Here is a 13,482-nt window from a genome sequence, read left to right on the forward strand (position 1 = left end):
AATTCTGTCACCATCCTACAGCACAATGTTGAAATCACCTGTACAAATCCAGGGCAGAGAAACAGGACCAATAACTATAATACCACTCCATAACTCTCTCCTATCATGGATATTGTGCAAACCATAGACAAAAGAAATAGCAACCTGTTTGCTGTAATCAAGAGAACTGACAATGCAATGAATGAACTTAGTGTGAACAGTAAGAACCTCAACATAAAGCCTTTCTCTCTTACCCTCTCTTTTTCCTTCCTACTTATTCCCTTAATAATCCCTTTCCTATTCAAACTCGAATTTTGACTTTTTAAAATAAATTATCCTTTATAAAATAATATGCCCCACTATTTTTAAATCATGAAATAAAATATTTTCAAGATTATTAAATAATAAAAATATATTTTTAATTAAAATCATCCTTTTTGTATTGAGAAAACCCTAAATAATTTATTTCGTATTATTTAAATATTTCAAGAAATACTTATTTAAATTTTAAATACGTATAAAAATACGGGGTATTACAGATTCTATTTATTCTAGGTTCGGATTAGAATGGACTATGTGAACGATTTTGTTCTATTTATATCAATTACAAATTTAGGCTGGGTTGGGTTGGATTATTTTCAAATTCTATCATGTTTAAGGTTAGAACTACTTCTGGATATGAGTCATATTTTGATCAAATTATCTCGGATTTTTTGTCAAGTTGATTTGAAAATCATTTTAAGTTTGGATTATATTGGAAATTAGCTTGTTTACCTCTGGTTTAAATTTGTTTATGTAACGAGAGAAACAAAAGTTAATTGAGGAACAATTTTGGAATCAATGTGTAAATAAAGGAAATCTGAACATCACTCCAATCTTTAAAAGAAGCAATTTTGTGCCCTTTTATTAAAAAAAATAAATGTTTAATTAAAAGAAAATCACTTTGTAAACTGACACTTTTGAAGTGTCAAAATTATCTTTCTTTGCGTAGTAAATTAGATAAATTCCGTATTTACTCCCGGATCTTTCCTCTTCTTCTTCTTTAGTAATTAAGGAGAAGGACGCTACCCCTCTCGATTTTTTGGTCCACTCGAATTCACTCTAGTGAGTTAAAAAAATGGCTAGTTCTTAAAGATATTATTGTTGAAATCATACATAATACTTCCTCTATTTTCTTATAAATGCAACCTACCTTCTTCGGAATGCAACACACCTTTTTTGGCATGCACTTTGAGGAATAGATTAAGTAATTTAAATGGACAAGTTAATCAAAATAATTTATACATGTAGTTTTTAACCCTTTTATATTTTTTGGTGTTGAAATTATTTTGATAATGTAGCTCGTTTACCTACTCTAATCATATCTTAAAAGAGCGTGCCAAAAAGGTGTGTTGCATTTAAAAGAAGATGGAGGAAATATATTTCATTTTGTAACTATTACTTCATAGATTAGAAAGTTACTCTGTATTCCTTCGCATTTTTTTTATGAGTGAAATACGTAGAAATTGAAAAAGGTCAAGTTAATTTATGTGTTAAACAAAGATATAACATTTTGATAGATAAATCAACAATTTTATCAACATTACTACTGGAGAAAATACAAGTTTCTCAACATGAGAAACATATTATGTATCTAAAAGGGGCAAATTTGTCATTTTAGCCAATAAATTGAGTTAAAATTGTAAAATTGTCTAATAAATGGAGAAACTGTATAAGCAAAGTAGAAGAAATTTAATGGAGAAGCATGTATTTCAATGGTAAAATTGAACATGGCACTCGGCTTCAATGGAGGAGGATAACACTCATACCCTTTTTGGGTTAACCATGCCATAAATTTCTCCATTATTTATTAGGGTTTTCGTTTAATTCGGCGGCAAAGCTGCTGAAATTACGATGGTGAAAGTGGTGGTTCACAAGAGGAAAGCTTGAGGACGAAGATGGAAGCGGAGGTGGTGGTTCGTAGGTCGTGGTTCACTGGTTTGTGATTGGAGGAAGAAGATGGAGGTAGGTTGGATGATCTAAGAAAGAAAATGATGAAAGAAGAAAGATGAAAAAAAAGTACAACTATAAATAATAAAATAATAATAAAGTTCGGTTTATTTACATTTAAGCCATTTTAGGATACATAACATGTTTCTCATAGTGAGAAATCAGGGCTGCCTCTTACTACTGTGGGGCTAGCTTTTAACGAAAAAGTCTTTGATTTCTAGTCGTATGTTGAAGCCTAAAATTAATTTTTTTTTTTTTTTTTTTTTTTTTTTACACGGTAAGATCAACTTTGTCCCAACCGAAGGCTCCTATAATCGAAAGTCTGGCTGACAATGCCCGAAGAGGATAGGGGATGGAATTTGTGCCTGATGAGAATCGAACCTCGCACGGTCGCACCTCAAGGATGCAAGGTGACTCCTAAGCCACTGCTCCAAGAGGTCTTTCACGCCTAAAATCAACATAGAAGTGAGTGGGCAAAATTAATCTATTCAAAAAAAAAAAAAAACATAGAAGTGAGCGAGCGAGCATAACAATTGCCTAGGTGGCTCGTCTATCATCACAAATGAAAGCCACTCAAATTCCAGCTACAACAACACAAACAGTTGTTCTTGTTCATTGATCGGGTACCTCAGAACTTCATTAATTCGCCAAAAACACCAAAATCATCTTTCTTCAGATTCGAGCGGACTATTTGTGGTGTCGAAAAATTACCCTTTTTTCTCTCCTTCTCTCTCCTCCAGCAAGAGGGGGTAAGCAATGGCTTGTGTTTCGCGGTCAGTAATATCAGTTGCAACAAATACAAGCTCATTTACATTCAAGAATAATCAATTAAGTAAGAAAATTGGGCGAATTAATGTTTCCAACTTCAAAATTCGAGCTTCTTCCAATGAGTCTGATGATTGCAATGCCGAAGAATGCGCCCCTGATAAAGAGGTTTCTCTTTCTCTCTTTCTCTTTTTAATACCCTTTATTGAATCCTGGATTTATGTATGATGGGTATATCTTAATTTTGCCTTTTATCTTAGTTATGGAGGCTTTTGGATTATTAACATTGTTGAACAAAATGGGGTTTTTCTGTTAAAAAAAAAAGGTGGTGTTTATGGATAAAAAATGAGTGGTTTAGTTCATTGCAATCTCAAATTCTGTGTTTAGTACTATTCAATTTCATAGATGCTGCAATATCCGTTATATACTCGGGTGTGCTTAACTTTTCCCGGATAAAAAAAAAAAAACAAAACTGGGGATTTCATGCTTATGAGTTATGATCTCCATTTTTCTTTGCAATGCAGTTGAATTTCTGCAACAACCTGTTTCACAGGAATATTGTTTAATGTTTTGGTATGTTAACTGTAATGATCAATTCCGACTGTGTAATCTCTATATTGATTTAGTAGGTTTTGTTCAGGATCATTATCGATTTAACTCTTTGCCTTATCGAGTTTTAATGATGTCTGCCTCTTTCCCATGCTCAGTGAGCACCAATTTGTTTTTCTTGCTTTCTTTCTCCCTTATGTTTGTGCTGAAGTTTTGTAAATAAACTGTCATTATATTGTGACAAATCATTTTCTTGGCTACTTTATGATCAGGTAGGAAAGGTTAGTGTGGAATGGTTGGCTGAAGAGAAGACCCAGGTGGTGGGAACATTTCCACCTCGGAAAAAGGGTTGGACCGGGTACATAGAGAAAGACACGGCTGGCCAGACGAATATCTATTCAGTTGAGGTATGTGGTTTTGAGCTACATTGTGCTCTCTTTCTTGCATAGAACTTGTAGCTGGTAATTTAATCATTATACTCATTCACATCTCCAAAAACTGATTATATTTCGTAGAAATAGATTCACCTTTGAATCAGGCTGCTCTTCGACTAGTATGCATCCGTTTCCAAGTGATAAATGCATGCCAATTCATCCTGATTGTTCTAACGAATTAAGTCATGGATAGTACAAATGTACTATGGCTGTCTTCCCTCGTCAATGCAAAATTTCAAAAACATATTGTGAATCATGTACCAGGTTTTCGTTTTCAGAATACATCTTTTTTCCTGAAAGTTGCATTGCTTCTCTTGAAAACTATTCCCTCTATCTCAGAGCTAAATTGACAAAAAGTAATTTGGAATCACTTAACATCCTACTTTGTATAATTTTTCCTATTTATTTGGGAATCATATTGACCAATTACCATCCAGTTTTTTTTCTTATCCTCCTGTACTCCCCACTCTATGATTTGTTAAGAAGATACAAGCCTAAATGGCTAACTTTCATTGTATTAGTTGTGGTGTCGACTCGATTGGAGGATAGCCTCCTTTTCCACTTTGTCAAAAAAAAAAAAGCTCTTGTACAGAACGGGTAAAACTTGTCTGATCATAAGTAATGGAGGATTTTTAAGGTTTTACACAAATCCATAAGCCGCTTCTAAATTTTGCTCATAGAATATGGCATCTTTTTTTGCTTAAAGCTCTTTGGACTCCATTTGTAAATCTGCTTCCATGAACATTCAGCAACTCATGGTCCAGATCTTGCTTACTGTTTTAGCTAAAAATCTAACATTGATAATAATTCTGCAGCCCGTGGTATATGTGGCAGAAAGCGCTATCAGCTCAGGAACTGCAGGTTCTTCTTCTGATGGTGCAGAGAACACGTCAGCTATTGCAGCGTTTCTTGGCCTATTCATTGTTGCAGGTGCCTCATCAATCCTGCTTCAGGTTGGTAAAAATGCGCCCCAAATGCAAACAACAGTCTATTCTGGACCATCACTAAGCTACTATGTAAACAAGTTTAAGCCCACGGAAACCATTGAAGTTTCTGCACCTAGCCCAAGTGAAAGTTCCTCAACCACTGAGTCTAGCCAAAGTGATACCTCCTCTGCAACTGAGTCTCAAACCTCCACCACCGAAGTTCCACCAGTGCCCGTTGAATCTAGAGCTGAGCTAGAGTCTTCTGTTTCAAATGAAGAGAATGTCTCTTAGATAAAATTATCTTGCTACTCGATACTGTATAATTCTGCAATTTTTTTAGTTCTGTAAAGCAACTTCTACTACAGATGATACTCGTATATTTCATAATATAGAGATCTTCACTTAACCAACACTAATGAGATTTAGAAGACTATTGGCATTCTTGATGTGCAATTTGGAGGCATTTTTGTGCTTGGCACGACTGTGCTCCACTACTCTTCCCCGTCCACTATGTGTGTTACAGATACTGCGATATCTAAAAATGGAAAATTGTTTTCTAAATCAATGTTTATAATCAATGTTTATACAAGAATATAAAAGTAAATAGTAACTATATTTGTATACTCAAAATTTTTTACACTTATAATTTGCTGTTTTATTTTACCAAAATGTCAAAAACAAAAATTTACATGATGATCCCTATCTTGTACAAACACATGCTATTTTCTCCAACCCAAGATCTATATTCTTATTACATATACATAATACTCCTGAGAGAAATCTACAACAGTATATTATTGATTTACACAATTCCATGCAATTTTCAGATGAAATGTGGAAGTCCATGCCCTCCACCGTTTGGGTCAGGAAAGGAAAGAGTCCTAAAATTATTGTAAATCCCAAGGCTGTCATTATTTCCAAGAGCCTCAATACCTTTGTTGACATTACTCTTTGAATCATGAGCATATCCTCCACCATTGGGTTCCAAAGACATACACGTGCAATAATAAACCAATTTGCAACCTGCTTTCATTGTAAGATTAAGAGTACCAAAATGTTAGTTTAAGTTATACACTTATACATCAATAAGAATATATCATCATAGTTTTAGACTCTGCATTCAAATGAAATTTATGTAACTCATAAAAATTAAACTAATATGCACGGTTGCAAAAGGTAAAGACAGAAAGACACTTGTTTGCCGTTGAATTTAGTGTATCACACCTGAATTAAGAGGTTCTTCAATATAAATTGTCCGCATTCTGCTTTCAGTGTGCTTTTAGTGGGCAGTAGACAACTACGAAGATCAATTCTGCTTTAATATTTTAAGTAAGCCTTAGCCTACTTGTTCTCCCATTTTAATCCTTTTTTCCTCTCGATTAATTTGAGAAAGTCTCCTACTTTCCTTGGCGCGCTCTAATTGTAATCTTCAAGAGCTACTATTTACCCCTCTTACCCCCATATATACTACCTTCCTCGTTTCAAATCCATGTAATACTCGACACTCCAATCTTCCAATGTGAGGTATGGAGACTATGGACCTGTAAAAGTGCATATCTTCACCTCAATTACAGTCTATTAAGGAATTTTGCTCCCTCCTCTCTGCATGGCATATCTTTACTCTCGCTTTTTCACAACATTTTTTCTCCCCTTATTGTTGAAGTCATTTCCTCTCTCTTCCCCCTATATATCTGCATTCCTCTTTCTCTAGGACACTTTTTTTATGGCTTTTGATATTATAAGCCTCAGCTTACTTGTTCTCCCATTTCACTCCTTTTTTCCTCTCAAATCTCTCACATTTTTTTTATAATCATGCAAATTTGAGAGAGTCTCTTCCTACTTCCTTATCTCTCTCTAATTCTAATATTCAAGTGTTGCTATTCACCCCTCCATATCCCAAGCTAGCAAAAAATCTTTAGCAAAACCAAAAATCTCAGCTTTGAACCAAATTTAAAATATTTAAACCTGTAACAAACTTACTGAGCAGCAGGAGCCCATTCTCAATACACAACACTCCTCTCTTCTCGATTGAAACCATATTTCAAGTGTCCTATAAGTAAGCATAAACAATATGAATACGTAAGTAATGTTTCCACGTGCCTAGCCACATGGTGCAAATGGTGGCAGCACAAACAAGCTATCAGCAAGAACTGTACATTCTTGACTTATTACAGCACACTAGCACAGAACATCGTTTACAGTTGAGGCATTAACTGAATACTTCAAACATATAACAGCATATACTATGTGTATAATAAAAAGTATAGTGTTTTTTACATGCAAGCAGTAATACTATATATCAGAACTGGGTCAAAGGGGACATAAGAACAAGGAAAAAAAAGGCATCATATATAACAGGGTGCAGGTGCCAAACTAGTTTCAAACAGTCATACACCTTCAAATGAGATAAATGAAAAATAATCACGCATGCCTTTATAACAATCTATCCAAGAATTTATAGTGATCATAACCGCTAATAGAACTCATAGAAGTATAAGAAGAAAACTAAAAGCAGAGTATCTACTATCACAAGAGAGTAATTCCTTGAGACAAAACATACAAAAGTAACCGGTGAAACTAAAAATGGGAATCACGGCTTAGACATACTACACCAGAAACACACTTGTGACAGATTACAGTAAAATCCAAAGCAAATGGCGCACACTATAAGTTCTGACAAAAGATACATATACAAAACACCATTTATAACAAATTTCACCTTTGAAGAACAAATACTGAGAATATAAATAGCAAAAAGGGATCGTTTCAAGAAAAATACAATTGCTAATCTGATAAAATCAAGAATAAGAGGAAAATGTAGCAGCAAATTCAGCAATACATTACAAAGATGAGATGGCTGGCCAAATTCTGAAAAAACTTTGATATGGTAGTATTTGGCACAATTTGTCCTTGACTAAGCGAGTTTGCAGATGTCTTCATAATCCACAGCTTGAAGAACTCTTCCATCATATAGACCCTTCTCTATCTGGACCTTGGCACAATATTTGTCAGTATTAATGGAGAGAAACCTAGCATTCATTCCTCGATAAGCCCCGTTAACTATCTTCACCAAACCGCCAATCTGTGGAATAACTGTCTCAAGCTCTGCTTGATCCACTCTAAGCACATGTTTGGTGTCAAGCATCTCAATTTCACCTAAATATTTCTCAATAACCTTCTTGACAACCCCCTTCTTCTTATAACACCCTTTTTCTGCCAATTTCTTGCTCATAACCTTTACAACTATTCCCTCACACACCCAATAATCCTTCCAATTATGACGTTCCTTAACCTTCTCATCCTCCTTGATCATATCCTCCAAAGCAGACTTAACAGCTGCATTACCATCACCATATTTAGTTCTCTTTTTCGCTTTCTCCCCTTCCACAACATCCTCAAACACAACCCTCGTTCCCTCCCCTCTCTCCTTCCCAGCCCCGGGATTCGACAACCCACCTCCAAGTGCAAATGCTACTTTCCCACCTGGCAATTCCTTTTCCTCACCCTCACCCTCATTTTCCGCAATAGGCATCAACTGTTCTGCCTGCTCAATCTGCTTCATGATCTCCCTCTCCTTCTTCTCATCCTCCGCCAAATCCGCCTTAATCCGCTTATTCTTCATCCTATCCTTAAAAAGAGTCTCGGAATCTCTATCGATATAAGTAATGAACCACCCTTTGGGAGTCTCATCAACCTTACACTTCCCAGTCCTACCCAAATGCTTAACAAACTCAGTCAAACTCAACCACTTAGTAGAATTCATATGAACATGATGTCTATCAGCTATATACTCATTATAAGCAACAGTAGCAGCAATCCTACTAAACCTATGACTCCTTTTCATATGATCAAGAAACGTACTTTTGAATTCCTCCGAATACCCATCTACGATACGATCTGGGTTTTGCCCAAAAATCTGCATTTGTCTCTGATGAGACTCGCTCATACAATGACACTTGAACCCGTTCTCGTCTCGGCATTGTTTTTGACACATTTGACAATACCATCGAAGTTTCTGGAGACCATCCGCTTTGATGATTTGCGATTGCTTTCGGAGTTAGAAATTCGTTCTTTCCCATTCAGTGGCGTCTCCGGGATTTCCAAAGAGGGGGTTCAAAACTTCGGAAGTTCAGAATCATAATTAACAAAGAAACAAAAATATAATAACTAAATATTCAGTACATAAGTTTAAATCATGGATTGCAAATAGATTACACAATACAAATAGAAAAAAAAATTACAGAAGCATTCTTCGAGATTCCTAAAAGGCAGAGAATAATTTGAAAAGAATTTTTGACTCTTTTTTATTTTCCTAATATTTTTTTTAATATTATTATTAATATGTATATTTTGGCTGAACTGTTTTTTTTTTTTAATAAATGATGAATTATTGCTTAATGGCTTAAGTATTAGTGATTTTAGTTTGGTCTTCTCAATCTTGTTTTATTTGTATTTAATGACATATCATCCTGATTGTTTAGAAAAGAATTAGGTTCTTCTGTATAATTGGGATTGGCTTATATTATGCCTTAAGTTAACTTTGAACCTAACATTTTTTAATGAACATTGACAATATGTCCATATCTAAATAATAATGCTAGCTGATCAGCATCCTTCTGTAATAATATCTGTCCATTTCACTCTAGCATTTTTGAATTAGCAGCAGGCCCGTCCCTGAGGCAGGGCAGGAGGGGCGGCCGCCCTAGGCCCAGGGAAAAGAGATTTGATTTCATATTGAATTATCTCAAAAAATACATAATTTTAGGGATACTTGATTCAATAATCAAATTACGCTCATAATTTTCTTTTCTTTTGGATATGATGTTTCATAATCTAAGCATTTGCGAACCCTAAACTCAAAGCACTGATAATTAAATTAGATTAGATCAAATATAAACCCTAGATTGTGAAATTGATGTGATGATAACAACAACAAACAACTTACCTTAGAAGCTGCTTCGATGGGGGATACAAGAATTAGATTCAACGGAGAACGCTTCAATGGAGAACGTTGAGTGCGCTTCAATGACAAAACTCAGAGAGGTAGGCAATAGGAATGGAGGCCTTTAAAAGGCATGACCCGCCATAGTTATAATATGGGTTAGATCGATCTGATAAATAAATGGAGCGGGTCTTTATATAATCGTCTAATTACGAGACATGTGGGCTTTATAAAGGTTTTATGTAAATATGTTTTAAATATTTCCATACACCAAAGCTTGTATCAATTCTTTGTAAAAATTTAGATTTTTTTTTTAAAAAAAAAACAGCTGAAATTACATTAATTAAACTGAGTATACAACAAACAAATGGACAATAAGTAACATAAGTTACTTCACTTAAAAAAAAAAAGAAGTAACATAAGTTATTATTCGCATAAGAAGCCCTTACACGATATCAATTAAGGTCATTAACGATATTTACCTTTTAGCTATTACAACGAGTGAGGACAACGCATATAAGGCTTACCAATTTACATTTAAACATGCGATGAGACTATTGATAGAACGAGGGAAGTTGGTGATGATGTTTCGTGTTGTGCAAGGTATTTTCTAACATACAATTAAAAGTCTATGAATGTTGCTGAAATGACGGAGACAACCCAAAATCAGTATGTCTTACCCTAAGGACCCCAATCATTCAAATGGATGAAATCCTCTTGAGATCTATGTTTCATACATGTCAATCACATTTCTTTTTGATCTGACAAAACCATATCTTATACTCCCTCCGTCCCATAATATAGTTCGTATAGTGTTTTTTTCACGATATTTAAGAAATGGGAGGAGAATTGGAAAAGAACTAGACAAAAAGTATATGGCAAGTTGATAATTTAAGGGGAAAAGGTGAAAAGTTCAATTATAGACAAAAGTTAGAGAGAGAAAGTGAAAAAAGTACAATGCAAGCGGATAAGTTAAGGGTAAATTAGAAAGTTCAATGAATAAAGTAAAAAATAAGGGTATAATGGTCTTTACATACTATTCAAAAATAGAAACAGGAACAACATTTTGGGTCTCTAAAATAGGAAAACAAAAACTATATTGTGAGGCAGGGAGTATATATTCTCATACAAGGTCATGATGTTGTAATGACTTTTACCGATATCACATACAAATGGGTTTAACGACACTTACTACGGGTTTATGGAAATCTGAAATTGAAATTTTGCTACATCTCCCAACACACATTAGTCACACCACTTCCATTAAAGGAATACATTTTTATTAAAACTAAATAGATTAAAAAGGGCAATTTCAAGAGTCAAACGACTCCATTTCATCCTCCAATTTACCCTGAATTCGACTTGTCTTCGCTTTTCGATCTATTATATTGGGTGCTTCCAAAATCTAAGTTTTAATTTTTAGAAAAATTCACTTTAATTTATTAATCCGAATTTTCAGCAATTTACTCTCAATAATCCCAACTTACATTAATTAGGGAACACTATGAACTTTTGGGTTGATTTTCTTCCATTAGGTCGATTTACCAGTGACTTAAAGAAAGGGTGATTTTTATTTTGTAAAAGCCATGTGTGATGTGTGGCAACATAATTGATCCAAATTTTTTTGTAAAAAAAAGAAAAAAAAAATTAAAAACCCTTCCCAGCCAGTTACCATCCTTCCTCCCCTTAGCCCCAACCCCCAACCCGAACCGAAATTCGACCGCCCGCCTCCCCTAGCAACCGATAACAGCTGGTCGGCCCTTCCCTACCCCTAAAACCACTCGGGCAACCCACCTACACCATTGAAACCACCCCCCTTCCCCCATCCCCCAAATAGCCCCTCCCTTCTCAGGTCAATGAAACCGCCCACCTCCCTTCCCTTGTCGTTGAAACGACCGATTTTTTAGCTCCCTCAATTGGAGATTATTGCTAAGAAATTAAATGTAGTTGTGTTAGTCAAGGTTTTTGTGGTAGATTTTTTTAGATTGTTTTTTACAAAAAAAATAAATAAATAAATGGTAGTTAGTTGTTCTCTAAGTAGTCATTATAATGGTAGTTGTTGGTAAAATTTTCTTAAATTTTCACAAAATTACCCTATATCTAAAGTATAATACTCCCTTCTTCACTTTAGGAAATTTTTTAGTTATGCAATTTTATTTTGACAATAATTATTTTTACGATATAGGAGAATCGAGTGAGATGATTTTTAGTGGTTATGGCTATTCATCATAATTTTATTTGGTATGTATGCATGTATGAATTTTTTAATATTCGCATAGTATCTTATTGGGTATTTTATATACTTTGAAAATCAAAGTGACATCATTATAAAAACATTATGATTCTTGGATTGTTTGATAAATTCTATTTAATGACTTGTTTACAAGCATGATAAGAAGTGATAATTTAATTATGAGATGATACATTTATTAAAAGTGAACTAAATCATATAATTATATATTTATAAGTAACAAGAAAAAATTAATGTAACCTTAATTCTATTTTATAAGAAAAAACTACATTTATTATTTATGAACGTGATTATTATTGATTTCTCACTCATATTTATAGATTGGGACAAGTAAGTAAATTTAATACTCTTTCATAGAATGAGTCGAGTCAAAGAAGGATGCCAATGTAGAAGTCTAATTATGCACATTTTGTGTGTGTCATAAGCATGTAATAAATTGATTAATCACAAAATTAAGGGGCGAATGCAATAAATTATTACATATAACTATTTAAAAATATGATATTCTAACGAATAAATCACAAAAGAAATTCAAAAGAGGTGTGTGAATAGTGAAAAAGTGTAAATAAAATAATTAAAATAACGGATGAAGTAATTAACAAATTACGTAAACTTATTTATTAATTAACAAACTACATAAATATTTATAATTATAAAAACAAATGATTTATTCAACAAAAGTATTTTATTTTGCCCCGGGCCACTAAAATATTAGAAACGGCTATGGACCCATGGCATATGACAAAAGGGGGCTACCATGTTATGTTTATTCATAAATCTCCAATCATATTATATGTATGTATTAAACAATTTCTCAATAATTGACTTCCAAATCGCAAAAAATTAAACAAAAGAATCAATGGTATAAAACCAAGTACAAATCTAATATTAAAATAATAACAATAACAAATATACGATTAAAGAAAAGTCTCGAATCATCAAGAAAAAACTGATTAAACAACAACATACAATTTCAAACTACGATCAACACTAAAATATCTCCAAATGTTCATCAAATAAACAAATCAATGGCTTAAACTTATGATATTAAAAATCAAAATCTACCATAATTGCATGCAAAGATGACAAAATCAATTCAAGAAAACCAGAAAAAAGTTGAATAGAAATCGAAACAAACCTGGAAATTGAGAAAATGAAAAGAGTGCAAGTTTCGACGAAATGGCGGAAGTAATGGTGGAAGAAAGCGGAGGAGAGTAGTGACGGAAGATTAACAGCGGAGGAGAGAGAAAATGAGGAGCATTCGATGTTGGATTTTATTAATAGAGAGTACGCCTTGTTGGACAACAGGACGTTGTATCTCATCAACAGGCAATAAGTCATACGAATGAGGCTATTGACACTTTAACACTAACGTTACTAAAGCGTCATAATTTCCCCACTCGGGCCTAATTGGGACATCTCTCAACTAACAGCCCAAGTTATTGAAGACGAAAATGTTAATAACCTTCGAAGAGAGAGAGAATGAAAAGTGTGAAAATGATGGGAGATTTTGGTCAATCTTTATGTTTTATCAAAGAGAGAAATGTGAGTATGAAAGGGAGCAATCAAGCAAGGGATGTTGTTATTACGTGGATTTGATCTAGTATTTATCGACTTATCGGGCCCTGAAGAATATAGGTAAGGAGA

At 34.0% G+C, this 13,482-nt stretch overlaps 1 protein-coding gene, 1 long non-coding RNA gene and 1 pseudogene across 2 annotated transcripts; 1 reads left to right on the forward strand and 2 right to left on the reverse strand.

Moving 5' to 3' along the window:
• The first annotated feature begins 2,458 nt into the window (after nt 1-2,458).
• LOC110737147 lies at nt 2,459-5,073 on the forward strand. The gene is made up of 3 exons (XM_021917520.1): nt 2,459-2,901; nt 3,555-3,689; nt 4,532-5,073. The coding sequence occupies exons 1-3, from the start codon at nt 2,725-2,727 to the stop codon at nt 4,931-4,933; spliced, it is 714 nt and encodes a 237-aa protein (XP_021773212.1). The 5' UTR covers nt 2,459-2,724; the 3' UTR covers nt 4,934-5,073.
• A 163-nt stretch (nt 5,074-5,236) lies between these two features.
• On the reverse strand, nt 5,237-8,731 carry LOC110737145 (annotated as a pseudogene).
• A 285-nt stretch (nt 8,732-9,016) lies between these two features.
• On the reverse strand, nt 9,017-9,742 carry LOC110737148. Its single transcript, XR_002514345.1, has 2 exons — nt 9,588-9,742; nt 9,017-9,344 (listed from the first exon to the last, which is right to left on the reverse strand). It is a non-coding gene; the product is annotated as an uncharacterized LOC110737148 (long non-coding RNA).
• Between the last annotated feature and the right edge of the window lie 3,740 nt (nt 9,743-13,482).

This window comes from Chenopodium quinoa, unplaced genomic scaffold (genome assembly GCF_001683475.1).
Source record: "Chenopodium quinoa cultivar QQ74 unplaced genomic scaffold, ASM168347v1, whole genome shotgun sequence".
Taxonomy (NCBI): Eukaryota; Viridiplantae; Streptophyta; class Magnoliopsida; order Caryophyllales; family Amaranthaceae; genus Chenopodium; species Chenopodium quinoa.